General features: G+C 40.9%; 1 protein-coding gene across 1 annotated transcript in view; it reads right to left on the reverse strand.

Moving 5' to 3' along the window:
• Positions 1–14,991, reverse strand: part of LOC130172040 (tyrosine-protein kinase CSK) — a 41,507-nt gene that overhangs the window by 13,591 nt on the left and 12,925 nt on the right. Inside the window, exons 2-3 of the mRNA XM_056380448.1 lie at positions 4,333–4,416; positions 266–379 (exon numbers count right to left, since the gene is read on the reverse strand). Coding sequence (XP_056236423.1) covers positions 266–379; positions 4,333–4,347 — 129 coding nt within the window. The 5' untranslated portion in view covers positions 4,348–4,416. The remainder of the gene's footprint in view (positions 1–265; positions 380–4,332; positions 4,417–14,991) is intronic.

Here is a 14,991-nt window from a genome sequence, read left to right on the forward strand (position 1 = left end):
GAGACATAAACAGGAACGTGGGTCACGAACATTTATGCTGACATAGTCGTACAGATATCTATATGTCAGTGATTGATGATCAGTAACTGGGAAAACTAAAACAAACAATATCAATTGTGCAGCCTCATTAAGAAGTAAATTAAAAAAACTTTTGAACACTTGACTCATTCCTGGAATAACAATCCTTTGGACAGTTTGAAAAATTTGGTAAAATGCACGTTATTGACATATTGAAAGTTGTGTGCTCAGCCACCGGCTTCCTTACCCTGGTGACTCCGATGATGGTCAGTACATCTCCTTTACAGAAGGGCAGGTCCTGTTCGTTGGCAGTCTGGAAGTTGTACTTGGCTACACACTCTGTGCCAGTCGACCATGGTGCCTGCATCACACAGGACAGAGAGGAACCGACATTAATAACAGTGATTCAACTTTAGCTCTGAGTTTAGCCTCAGGAGCTGAACTGAGTTATTTATGCCAAACCAGTTACAATACTCAACAGCAAAGTCAAAACTAGAGGTGAGAAGACACTGAGGAGGGACATGGAAATAATTAAAGAGGGCAGTAAGTTCTATTTCACAATGTTATGACATGATTGTTTTGTCACCACAGCCTCACAGCAGGACACTGCTGGGTTTAAATCTTTTGCATGATGATTTGTCATCTGTTGTGAATGTGTTTGACCTGTACAGTCGACTACATAAAACCCAAAAAAACACAATAAACTAGAGACTATGTTGCGATAGGATCACATCAGCAGTGACGCCCGTCCACATGTCGATGGTCTAACCCATGAGTACTCAGTAGTTATTACTATATTATTACTCATGGGTCAGACCACACCCACTTCCCACACTCCACTCAGCCTTCATTTTGATTTCAACTACTCACGTAAAGTTTTGTAACTGTATCTTATATGATCTATTGCGGTGACAAAATCAACAGACAGACATATAAACATCTGCCTAAGTACTCTGTGGTAGTTCCCACTACACAAGCCGTCTCCAGGACAACATTTTGCCATGATGACGCACACACACACAACACAGACTCACAAAGTGAAAAAAAATACCAGCCATGCTGTCATGACTGCTAACAAATTAATACCAAAGACTGGACTCTTCTAACAGATGTTTAAATAAAAAGCAGAGGTCTAAATGCACGTAGAACATATAGTAATTAAATGTATCTCTGTTTTTCTAGGTGTCCATCTTATCAGTGCACTATTATTCATATTGAAAGCTGTATAATAAACTAATTTACAATTGAACACATTTAAAAATGTGAATTAAAGGCAACATAACGTAGAGTAAGAAGTTGAGATGGGAGCTACTGAGATCTGCTAAACTGGTTAAACTTCGCAGGAATTCAGCTGTTTGTTTATTCTCCATCCTCCATTGCTGCCTCGTTTAGTTGTGGAATTTCATCAAAATAGACAGTTTTCAAGTAAATTAAGCTTAGACTAACTATGTACATCTCTCCAACTAGTTACAGCCTTCCTGTTACTGCAGCTTGTATGATACAAAGTTGGATCTCTGCCACACATTAAATAAAGACACTACACCAAAGTGACCGCCTCAGAAATTTGCATTACTGAAAACTCCTTACCAGGGCTTGCTTTGAAACTCATCAAAGCTATTAAAGTTTTATACTGTAGTTACCCTTAGTCACTCTGAATACTGTAAAAATGGCAGCTACTTGCCTAATATACACATGTAAATGACAGCAGCGGTGAAAATGCTGAGTCTGTTTAGTTTCAACGTTAGATAAGCCCAGACGTGTGATCAAAAACATGCTTCAATAGAATGAATGACATGAAATGAAAAAGCAAGAGTACAAAGCGGCAGATGTGACTGAGCGAGTAGGGTCCTTGTACAAGCTGCTTTATTCCATACAAAACACAGTACAGCTGCATGTGTCTGATGCAGCCTCAGTCAATACGGCATAATGAGTTTGGACCACTGCTGACAACCGTGTCTGAGGGTTATGTAGATACAGAGAAACCTTTTCTTTTCCGCTGTTATTAATTTCCACGTGTGGTCACTTGAACCAAAGGACTTCACTGGACTTATGAAGGTCGGTTTTGCTGGAGAGAATGATTGCTGGAGAAATTTCCTTGAGGATCTTTAGTAATTTAAAACATAGCCTGGTACAACACACAAAGCAGCTGGGGAAGGAAATCAAGGCCTAAATTTAACCTGAAGTTACATTCACATGTCTTAGAGACAACAAAGGCTTTCCACATGCCTGTTCCCTAAAAGGAAAGTGCCACTAATCAGTCAGTGATGTAGGAATCTGATGACTGAATATTTTGAAATGGCATAGTCAAATATTTCAGAGGTCATCTATATAAAGTACGTCATCATTGCTCAACAGGAAGATGTAAACCATCATTCAGCTTTCGTTCACTTCTGGAGAGACGTTCAAGTCAGTGTGGTGGTCTGCTGATGGAGGCACAATAGCTACTAAATCTTTGAACTTCTGTAAGTTCTGTAAGACAACCAATAGGTCACACTTCTGCTCCTCAAAGTTTTCTGGGTTAAGAAGGTCCATGGCCTTATGACATCCTTGCGGACACCCACTGTTTGACTTTAGAAACAGACTGCCATCACTGGAAAGCCAGGACCACACTGAATCCATCATGCATTTATTCTGCAACAAACCACAGTCTGTTATGTCCTGAATAATCTGGCATGGTTGACGTTTGTAGCATTACAACATGATTAATTACTTGCAACTTAGATTGACTGACAAAAACATGATGGAAACTTCAGAGAGCGTGAGAAACAACACAGAAGAAGAATAAATCCAGTGCTTGTTTCACAGCCTGACTCATGCAGGAAAAACACTGCACTCTCTCGTTTGATGTGATTGTGTGTGTTTTGTTGTGTTATCGTGTGATTCAAAGCATTTAGTTGGATCACAGCGTTGGTTTTTCTAAATCTTCCTAAAAAGGTAATTCTTTTTTAAAAAAATTTTAAGATTTTCACCTGACTGTAGTGAAACACTGTGACAGATGAAAACAAAGTGGATCGATAAGGACATGTGAAGGCAGAGGATGTAGGAGAGACAGTAATCCCACTCTAAGGCATCAGTTAAACCACTGAGACAGCCTGGTAATGTGAAACCACCAAACCTGAGCTGGGCACTTTGATGGATGTGTGCACACCAGCAATGTGCATTAAAACAGAGCTGGAGATATGGATTTCTTTCTTGCACTGGTTCCCTTGTGTGTGCAAATGTGCGTATGCACGTGCATGTTAGTGAACATTGTTGTTTGGACAAAACGAGACATTTAAAGATGTTACGTTGACTCTATGATGGAAGCTTTTATTATTTCATGTAATTTTAGAGCAACTAATTGACTCGTTCATCATCATTGAAAATAATCATTCCAAATCCACATTTGACCTTATTACCTTCTACCTTATTAATGTGGCGTGTTATCCATAGAACAGCTTTGAGCTTTGAGTGTGACTTCATGTGAGTGAAGTGCGGATTGCAGCTTCACAGTTCAGTACTAATTAGGAAGCTTCAGTGTGGGAAAGGGTTGCAGACAACAAAACACAGGCAGGACCAAACAATGGAGAAATTACTGAGCATTAAAGCTGATTCTTGATGTTGAAAACAGATCAGCACCGTCAAAAACCTTGACGGATCACAGAAGCGTGTACTACAGTGTTGTTTTCATCTAGAGAGAATGAACCAACTTCCAATATTAAACAACAGTATAAAACCGGACTGCTGGTATTAGAGAAAATTACCCACCAGGTTTATTCATTTGAACATTGATGTTAAACAGAAGACCTTAAACATGAACTGCTTTACTGACAGTGCTTATAAAGATCTATACATGCATTTTTATCTAAAGTGTTCATATGTAAGACATGTGTGACAGAAGAATATGCATCAACTCCTTCAGTACAAATATTACAACAACTGACATTTCAGAGAGTAGATGTGAAAGCCACTGGACCCAGACAACATGCATGTCACCCAGCAGTGGAGACATGCTGCCAAATAAGTATCAGAACAAGAGAAAAGCCCATTTAGACAGATAGAAACTTTTGTTTTTAATATTATGTCAGGTTTAGTTTGATTAGGTAAAGAAAAGTGAACAAATGCTTTTCCTTAGATGATCATTGAGATGACTGTTCTTCTAACTGTAGTTTAAAAAAAAAAAGTAGCAGATGCTGACTCCAGAGTAGATTCTCGTCTAGATGTGTGAAGTTGTATGAAACGTATTGTTGAAAGTGTTTGCCTACTGGAGCACCTGTAAAAACCTGTATATTGGATAGGTAAAGGTGAAAAATATGCAATTTATGCTTCACTTACGTGGATCCCAGACATGATGAAGGGAATTGGGCAGCAGGTGTCCTCAGGCAGGTAGCGGTCAGTGTTCAGCTAGTACCATCAGAGCTGTAAGAAAAGAAAAAAAAAAAGGCATTAGAAATACAACTAATAATCTGTTCATTTTAAAGAATGAATGTTAGCTACATACTTATCTCTTACTACAGATGATTATGGATAGGGCTGGGTTGAAAGAAATCGATTCTCTGATTCGATCTTCATTTGAATAATGAATATCGATATCGATTCATAAAATCCTGAGGTCAATCTTTTAATCTATGCCTTTTACAGTCTCCCGTGGATGGGCTCATACACATTTAATGTTTTTAATAATACCAGATTAATGGTACAAGTAACCGCATTAGTTCTTACTCTGAAGCTAAATTGCAACTGCCATTGCCGAATCGGTGTTGAATTGAACTGATTTGGAAATTGCATGAAATTGGGACCTTGCCAACTGGAATTGAGTCAGTTCGGGAAATCAGGGGCAATACCCAGCCCTAATTCCTGATCTATCTTTGTCTGTAAAATGTGCATGCAAGTGTAGCTGTTGTTTTAGAAAAGACGTCAGCTGACGATGTAGTACATGTCCACAGAAAACAAGTCACAGAAGCACAACTAAATAACCACATCTTGCCTCCCACACCGGCAGTGGAATGACCTTTTCAAATGACCTTACTGTATTTCTTTTCTATATGCTCCCTCTACAGTCAGGGTGGGGATTATATTTAACTGGGATATATAGAAAACGTGTAGCAGTATGTGCTATGATATGGATTTGTCTATAATCACTGGTTCTGGTGTAATATGCATTTTAACTATCACATAAAGAAAACCACAAGCATCAGTGCATCTTACTGAAAGAGGGAGAAAGAACATGGAGACATAAACTGCAAGTGATGAGAGTGTGTGCATCTGTGTTTCAGTTTCCATGTGTGGTTGGGTGTGTCAAAGTGTGTGGCTGAAAGTGTGTATAATAATATAGAGGGTACTGGTGTGTGCCTGGGAGGGTGTGTCTCTACATGTGTGCCTACATTAACCTATATGTGTGTGTGTTCTATTGTCTTTTTGTGTGTGTGTTTTTTTTACATGTCTCTTATATGTCACACACCCTTAAAGGGCTTTTTGATTTTTACTGTAGCCCCTCATCATCAGAAACACAGTGATAAATCGGTTCCAACAAGCTAAATATTATCATAGCTTGATGGTTGATCCATAAGTGAATAAAGGCTTCCCGCAGTAGCCTCCATTCAAAGCATCTCACTTCCGACCAGGTCAGAGAACAGGAAGTTGAAATGGGCAGGGAGGTGAGTAAGAAGGAGGAAGTAGCTGCACATATTTTTCCAGCATTTCATATGAGGATGGGAGGGGCTGTAGTTGGGAGTCCAGTGTGACCATGGGTACTCTGGTCACTGCCTCCCTTTAGACCGACTACAGCCACTCTTAACAGTCAGGTCACAATAGATCAATAAAATGGTGAATAAAGCACTAAAACAAGTTAATCATAATCCCAACTAAAAATGCCTTCTTTAACCTCTCCCCTCACTTTGATTTGCCCTGCATTAATAGGGCCTATAGTTTTCACTGTGATTTAGTCTATTTGATGAAAAGTAGCTGAACTTTTTGTCCAGTGAGCGTAAGCCAGTTGTTTCCCACCAGCACTCTCAAAGTAACTCAGTGCACTGTGTAATTTTAGACCCATGAAAATGATGCATCTCCTTCAGAGGGCTTGGCTACTGGCTGGCATGCTCTCTGAGAGCATCTATGGCCAAGCTTCAATGCACTGCCATATCCTGTGTTCAAACAGGAAACAGCCTAATTGCAGACCATTGCAGATCTGTATGCAAACTGACAGAGCCAAATATATCCAAGGCCAGGCTGCTCCGGTGCACCCGGAGGGCACGCGCTTCTTTCCCTTTAACACTCTTTACGTCTAACGCACTGCTGCTGGAACAGAGCAGTGTGGCTCACCAACCCACAGCCACACGAGCTGGACAATATAGGAGAGACAAATGAGTGCTATTCTTAATGCTCTTCAATGCTGAGGAATGCCTGCCAGCTATTCAAGAGCTTCAGCATCACACTGCTCACATCACTCTTCTTAAGTCAGTCAAGTGGTACTCAGTAAAGCCAGTGAGTGAAAAGAGTTCTTCTTCAATTCAATTTTCTATAGCAGACTGCAGAGCATGGACACTGTCTACACTCTGGCACAAGACTTCACTCAGTTTCTCTCAGAGAAGACACCCATACTGAGAATGAATGTATAGTGACACCATACATGTTTGATGCTGAGAAAGAGGGTATAGTAACTCTCCACTGAATATCTACACATAAAACCAAAGCTGTGTTCAGGCTGATAATAGTAGCGTGTCAAAAATATAAAGAAAAGAAGTGTGTTTTAGGTATGCTGCTCGAGTTACCTGTCAGGAGATGAAATATGAACCAGTAAGCCTAGTTTGAAGCTTATTACACACCAAGACACTGCACAACAGTTTATATCCCTTTGAGACAGGATTTTACAACTCTGGAAAGTTGTCAGAGCAGCGATATTTTACTTCAACATAATGATCCTCAGTGCAAAGGATTTTACTAGGTGTGTGTTTGCATCGATTGCATCGATGATGCCCTGCGTTGCGGGAAATGCCAGAATCAACTTCTCCAGATTTGCCTGTATTTTTATTTTATTTCATGTTAGTGTAAGCCCTCTGCTGTGGTAGTCCCACTTTATGAATGCAATGGCTTCAATGAAATGAATCAGGGGCCTTGCATTTTTGATACAGTGCTATTATTAGTCTGAGCACGGCCTAATAATTTTAAAATCAAACCAGGATCAGGGACCAGCTGAGCACTTGACACCAGCACCAGAGTCTTTTTTAATAAAAAGACTAACTTTATGGCTCATCATCATATGTTAAGGTCACACATCAAAGCGTGCATTTAGCATTCTAGTTCACCCCAGCTACCAGATATGCCACACACCAGTGGAAATCACTTCCTTCTCCACTCCCCTCCTCCTAATTTCCTCTCTCTGTGCGACAGGAGATGCTGGTGACAGTGTCATGGCAACACGCCGACCAGCAGTCTTTGAAGTAGTACTTCCCAGAGTGCAGCACTGCCTTTTCCTTCGCTATGCCAGATGACAGTAATGTTACTACTGTTTGTGTCTTATGTGCCATTTCCATTATCACTAGGATTGTGTGCTAAATCATGTTGTACTTGAACTGTCTCCAAAAGTCTTTGTGCCTCATATCAACCTACTGCACAGGAGCTGCTTTGGTAAATCGAGATGGACTTGATAAAGTGAATGCGGGGTCCTGTTGCTTGTTTACTATCTACTGCGTGCCTGTGCGATCTCGTTTCACCACATTAATATTTCCCTGCGCTGGCTGTGCGTCTGAGACATGTTCTTGATATCGACTGTACTTTGAGAATAAAGTAATATTATCCTTTGTTTCTGTACAACACCAGCATCCAGAATCCTGAAGCTACACCGCTCTGCTCATCACACAAGCATAGCTACAGTCAAAAAGCATCATGTATCAGCTATGTGTCTTTGCTATAGGCTGGTGGGCCTTGCTAAAGACAAGTCTTCCTGAAAATGGTGATGCTTCCTTTTTGTTGAAAGAGAAAAAAAATATATTTTTTAAAGTAAGAGAAGGTTTAAATTGTAGATGATCAAACAATAACTTTAAAACTGAAGGTATGCTGGTGCTGGTCTGATTCATGAGGGTTTCTGCTTGTCATATCTGTCTGACCACACCTCATTATTCAATGTGCTTCTTTTTGCTTCATGCAGTTAAATTTGTTCCAGTTTAGTAAACATTTTATTTTCTTGTGATTTTACACCATAGAAATACACACTGCTCTGACACTGAATGAGAAACTGACTTGATCCAGTGACAGTACAGACAATAACCATAGAGTAAGAGCACATTCCCTGTTTCATTAATGTTAACACTACCAGTCTCCCTGTTCCTTGTCAGTGAAACAGCTCAGAGATTTGTCACTTGATGGAGTTAAGCCTCAGATCTCTACAGTTCTGCTTTAGCAGCACATTACGGGTTATAATTCGGGGCATTTATCTTACACTCTAATCCAAGTCTTATTAGCTGACACTCAACCCAAGACTCACAGTGCTCTTTGTACTGGACACCTACCATGTGCAAGCCACTGTGAGAATGTTTAGCTGATTGTTGCTCTGTCAGCTTTTCCCTGGATAAATAAACAAGTTTAACTGAGGCTGCTGTTGTCAGTTTTCTAAAACTACTGTGACAAAGCTGTGGGTTATGTAAAAATAAGGCTCTGCTCTGAGGCAGGCCCAGGGCCATTCACAGATTACAGTGCTATTAGCACAGTGTCAAGAGGTTATAAAACTCTGCTTTTACTTGGGGTGACAATTTAGCATGGCCCAGACATATGTCTGTTTAAATAAGGATGTCATCATTTGTCCTCGGCGAAATTCAATTTACTGAGCCAGCATTAAACAACAGCTGCCATCACACAGCATTAACCAGTAAACAACATTCCCATCATCTGGTTGGTCAAGTAATGCCACACAAGTGCTCTGTATGATGCAAAGACAGGGCTATACACAGAACTAAATGTTCTTACATTGCAGCTTTGTGTTGGTTTTTTGAGAATGCAGTTTTTAGCTTAAGTTATTAGACCGGACCCTGACCGAGTCTCAGTACAAAGTTTGTATTGTAGAGTGTACTGGCAGCAAAAAGAAACGGGGGAAAATATGGAAATGTGACCTACTGGCTATGCAAATGTACAGTATAAGCTCACAAAAAACGCTCAGAGAGACGGACGCTTTGCAGAGTGGACAGCATGGAACTGTCAACAACAAATGACTTGTGGCTGCATCGCATTTTCTCATATGTAAAGTAGCTGACAGGAGACTTGTTTGCAACAGAAAATTATGACCATATACAGTATGACATATGTGAGGTGGTGCCCACGGCACAAAGTGAACAAATGTGATACCCTGGTTGGGAAATATGCAAATTCAGATTTGTGCACAAAAGTGAGGTAATACATTTTAGTGTCTCTCCTCATGTTTGACGTTCAGCACAATTTGCATTTTTACCTCTGTCACTATTGCACAATTACATTACAGACATTCAGCTGAGGCTGAAACTGAGTTTCAGTTACTTCGTACAAACAGTGCACGTGCCTATTTTTAACAGAACAGACTAGACTTGTACTGATTGGCGATCAGCTCAACTATCAATGATTGAACAGATGATCGCTGACTGTTTTTTTTCCTGCTCTTATTAAGGACCAGTGATGATGGTCACTGTTAATCAGCACAAGTGACACAGCTCCTTCATTTAAAATCAACCCATTTGTGATCCCTCTTCCAACTTCCAATTCTGACAAGTGTGCTATGCAATCTGACAAAAAGCCTGCTTCTCCATTCTCTATATGCCTGCTCAGCGATCACCAAGCGCATGGCTGCGTCGTGTTCCGGCTCAGTTGCGGCTGTCGGAGACAATCCTCTGCTATTTTAGCTAGTGTGTGTGTCTGTGTGAGTGTGAATGTGAGAGAGTTTGTGTTCACTGGGTCTGTCAGCCACGCAAGACCCCAGCTCTTTTAACCACTCTGATATCTTTACACGGCAGGTCTATTTTTGCTGGACCAGCTTCCATATGAATTTGAATGTATGTAAATACCTGGATTTATTAACAATTCACTTGAATTTTTAATTATGCATTTCATTGATTGCTGCCTTTGTCTTAACACACATACAGCAAAAGTAATCTAAACTGACAACAAGACGGTTACTTTTTAATTACGTGTCAGAAAAACACTGAGGAATATTTTTTATCAACACCCTCTTGATTTTAAAACCCAGTAACACACTAAGACAGACTTGTTCTCCCTAAGGACTGCACTCAACACAAAAACAATAAGTAGGCTACTCAATGCAACAGGGTTAAAGCCAGAATTAAAGTTCCCACATATTGCTGAAAGGGAGATATCCATGTCTTAACTACTGACAAAGTATCAAAACGCTCACTCCACAGAGAAAAACACACAGTCTGTATTCAGAACCTGTGCCTTAAAACCAGCCGCCAGTTAGTTTTGCCAAGCTACAGTAGTAGGCTACACTCCGATACCTATAGTTGGCCTGCTGTTACGTCACTCATAAAACAGTTTTTATATTAATGAGACACAAAATGCCCTGTTCTTGGTAGAGCTCCAGGGAGAAGATGTGGTGTGTACACCTCGTTTAATGTGGATATGCGTGTACATTTATGTGCCAAGCGACCCCCTACAAGGAACCAGGAAGTGGGCTTCAATTAGTGCAAATGCAGAGATAATGTGCCCAGCGATGGAAGCAGTATCCCCAGACATTTAGTATGCCTCAGTGTCCTCATGTCCTTTTCATCTGGATGAGCTGTCTCCCACCACAGCAGGCAGCCGCTACTGGGCCTCCTGTGCTTCAGTGATCACATGACTCTGACAGACAGTGTTCAGTGTAGGGATAAGGCAACAAAACAAACGTACAACCCTGTTCATTCACCACACAGAAACACAAACGAACAGTGTTTTCAAGCAACAGTTTTGATACCAAGAGTGATATGGTTAAGGTAAATTACATACAGTTCACAGATTAGTTCATCTATATTGGCTGCTCTTAACTAGAGACAGATGAAATTTAACCGATGTTTAAATCAAAGTCGCAGTCCAGATGAATGTTCCCACATTTGATGTTTGTAGTTTTGTGCAGTTTTGCTGCTAAGCGGGTAACAGCAATTATGAAACTTAAAGGCACATGCTGTACCAATAATTTAACCAGGAGTTAAAATTTCACATAAATCACCCTTAACCTTCCATACTAAGAAAGATTAGAAGTGCATTATCAAATATACAAAAGCTCAGATACTTGATCCCGAAAGAGATTCCTGGAATTATACCAGGGAGAAGTCAGAGGAGGAAACTGAAGTTGTGTAAGTATTCTGGTAGGAACAGGAGCACAGAGGGGGACACTGAACTCTCCAGTAGAGCAGAGAGACAGGAGAGAGCTGCAAGGGATGGTAAATAATGAAGGAGATGATCATGCAACGAAGGAAGTTAAGAGAGACTGTGGCTCACCCAATCACTACAACTGTGAGTCTGCCTCTGCCATCTGCCACATTAAACATTTCTAGCGATCTTCACCTTTTTTTTTTTTTTTTTTTTTTTTTTAGCTATAGTGCTCTTTTCCCTGTCCCACTGAAACTCTTGCCGAGAAAGACAGATGGATGCAGTCTTCTGGGTTGAGGTTCTTTAGCGGTCTTTTAAACATTTATTTAAACATTTATTACTCTAAAATGCTGCCCAGCACAACCACAGACCTCTAGCATCAACCAGCAGCTGCACTAGAGGGATTAGATTTAAGTGCCTTGCTCAAGGGTATCTCACTGTTAATTGCTGCTGGGGGAGAGGAATGTAAGATTAATGACGTTTCCCCTGCACGGATTCACCAGATGGCTCAGGGATTTGAACTAACAACCTTCAGAGTACACTTCTACAATCTAAACACGTTCATTTGTCCTGCTGCTTCTAACAAATGAAAATAAGACGTGATGGCTTGACATAGCCTGAATCCTTTTGAGCAAATCATTCACCACCAATTCCCGAATGTGATCAGGAATACCGACAAAGTTTAAAGCCCTAAAATACAAAAATAGTAGATAAATAAGACTTTTTATGACGTCAAATTTAAGCAAACAAAAACAGCAAGGCTGTGCTATAAACAATAACTTTATGCCAGTCAAAAGTCTGCTTTATACTCAAAGAGAAATGGTCTAAAGTGATGCTAGAAAACACAATTTACCAATGAGAAAGCGGTGAAATTCTAAACTGAGCAAAAGAGGAAAAAAAACACAATTTCTTTGCAGTAGAGCAGAGGAGTCATGTGCGTGTCTAATCTACAGCCGTCGCCCCCTATTTTTATCTAAGTGAATGAGAAATAGAGCAGTGTGACAGATATACCTCTCCCACTACAGTCAGACATACAGACAGACAGGTGGGTAAACAGCCAGCCCTCCTGTCTCTCTGACGTAACAAGTGACAGGCTCGGGCTCACCACTGATGACAGATTACAAAAGCAGAGAGGCAGGAAGTGGAAGAAAGAAAGGAAGAGGGAGAGAGAATCCCCCCTCCCGCCCACCCTCTCGAGCTGTGGGAGGCTGCTGGACTGGAGAAAGCAGAGGGGAGGAAGGGTAGTGGTGACGGCTTATTGTTTAAGCTCTGTGTGCTGCGGTTCCAGTCTCAGCGCACACTCATCCAGCCCCGGCTATTTATATCCTCTCAATATCCATGCAGGCGGAGGCAGGCGGAGGCAGGCTGCAGTCGTTTTCATCATTGCATACATTATGGAGACGCTGCATAAAAGAGTCTGCCTGCTGGGGGTGTGCCTGCTTGTACTACTTTTCTTACAGGATTTCCCCATTTATATTTGGACCATGATGGGTGCCGTTTCCAGGACTCTACACTGTGGTTTTTGTATTTAAAGTAAGAATGCATGCCAAATGCAAGAAGACTTGAGAAGAAAAAGAAGATTCAGTGAAATCACATATTTTTCTGCAATCTTAATGCTACTAAATATATCAAAGGTGGAGTTCAGCAATTTATCATTGCACTTTCATTAAGTCCGAGGCCTTCTTAGAGACGGATTAAATAATGTATCGTCAAAATTAAAGCACCAGAGACTGAGATATTCTGTCTTTAAGTCTCTAGTAGCGGTAAAACTCCAGAAATGCTGAATCCTACATTTCCCATGATCCAATTCAGCAGCATCTCTCGTGAGTTAAGAAGGCTACCTCCAGACCCACAGAATACTATAATATAATAGTAAGTAATAGTAGTACTATAATAATATAGTAAACTGAACTTAGTGTGGAAAATCTGAGGATTGCTCCTTTAAAAATTTAATTCATTCAAGTTAATTTAAGTTAATTCCTCCCAGCACGTGAAACTAGCACTACAGTGTAGCATGGCCAACACGGGGCTACTCTGAAAGATTGAGGATGCAGTAAAGTTGTTTCAGAATAAACCACACTTGCAAGGTAGAAAATAATAAAAGAATATGTGTCCCAGTGTAACAATATGGCTCTTTCATCAGACCGTGGATACAGACAAAATTTGAGAGTAGGACAAATATACTGTTGGCTGAAGTCTCTTTAGGGGAAATGCTGATAAGAACAGAATTGGCCTTTTCCTTTAATAGTTAACAATGAAAAATACCAGAGTGTCTTTAAAAATGATAGGATATGAGGCTCTTCACATAGGTCTATGCTAAGTACGCACTGGTGAGGGTTAACAAATGAACTGAGAAAGTGATTCATGCTCAAAAGTACATTAACAGCAGTGTTATGCGTGTGTGTGTGTGTGTGTGGGCAGCTATACAGACTTGGCTCCATTTATCTTTTAGCTATTAGATGAAGACAAAATCTTGCTGCTGATGTAGGCATGCATGAGTCTGTGTGAAAATGCAGAGTAGAATAGAAGGACAGAATGACTGAAGACTACTGCGGCCTTAGTGCAAAATGATATGTGGAGGCAGACAAGAGGTGGAAGCTCCCAAAGTGGTGACAGGAGGGTTGGGAAGTGGAGGGGACGCAGGCCTACAGCCAGAGAGTTGGGGATTCTGGGAGGCTCAGTGCTCCACTGACAGGACATCTGCCTGGCTGTTGCACATGCACACATGCACACATGCACACACACACACACACACACACACACACACACTTCAGCCTTTGCTCATCCTGTCAATGTTACTGAACTCTCACTGACAACATACACACAACCACAGAAGTACACACAAAATGCCCTCATCCCCCTAATATATGCTGTCACTTGCATACATATGCATACACATTCTCCAACCATAGCCTTATGTATGCTGTCCCACACCTACTTAAGTGGCTTCAAACATCCCAGGGGGTGAGAGAGAGAGAGAGTGAGGAGGAAAAAAAAAAAAGGGGGGGGGGTGCCTGGCCTCTTTCATGGCCTCTCCTCCTCCTTTGATGGCAACACATGACAACTCCTCCATTCAGACCCGAGGAGGAGGCGAAGCATGGGGATGGAGACACAAAGAATGTCATTAGCAGCAGCCACGGGAGGGTGCTGGTACAATATGGTAGCGGCATTAGTGGTGACTGGAGCTCCAAATCTCTTCAATAAAAGAAGCATTCAGTGGCAGAAGCACTAACACCATGGAGAAAATTCTCCATGAAAAAACTGTGGACTAAAGAGGGGAGAGAGGGAGAAGAGATCCAGATAGGCAGAGTGGAAGAGGCTGAAGGCAAAATCCAACTTTCTAAGGACACTGGAATACTAGTTTTGCTCAAAATAGAGATTATAGAGATTACCTGAGCAGTGAGTAATCCCAAATTGAGAAAGAAATCGACTATGTGCAGATTCGGTTGGTGCATCCTCAAAAAAGAAGGTAGACACAAGGACAGATAGAAACAGAGCTGTACTTTCTCATGAAAAATGAGATCCAGTGCACTCATCAGGCTGTCAACCAGTGTTTGGTCTTTTCAACCAGAACATGATTGATAGCTGTAAAACAAAAGTAAATTGAAAGTAGCTGCCCTAATTATTATTCATTACTCTCTTGAAGCAATTATATATTTGAGCTACATTTCA

This window comes from Seriola aureovittata, chromosome 1 (assembly GCF_021018895.1).
Source record: "Seriola aureovittata isolate HTS-2021-v1 ecotype China chromosome 1, ASM2101889v1, whole genome shotgun sequence".
In the NCBI taxonomy this organism is placed as follows: domain Eukaryota; kingdom Metazoa; phylum Chordata; class Actinopteri; order Carangiformes; family Carangidae; genus Seriola; species Seriola aureovittata.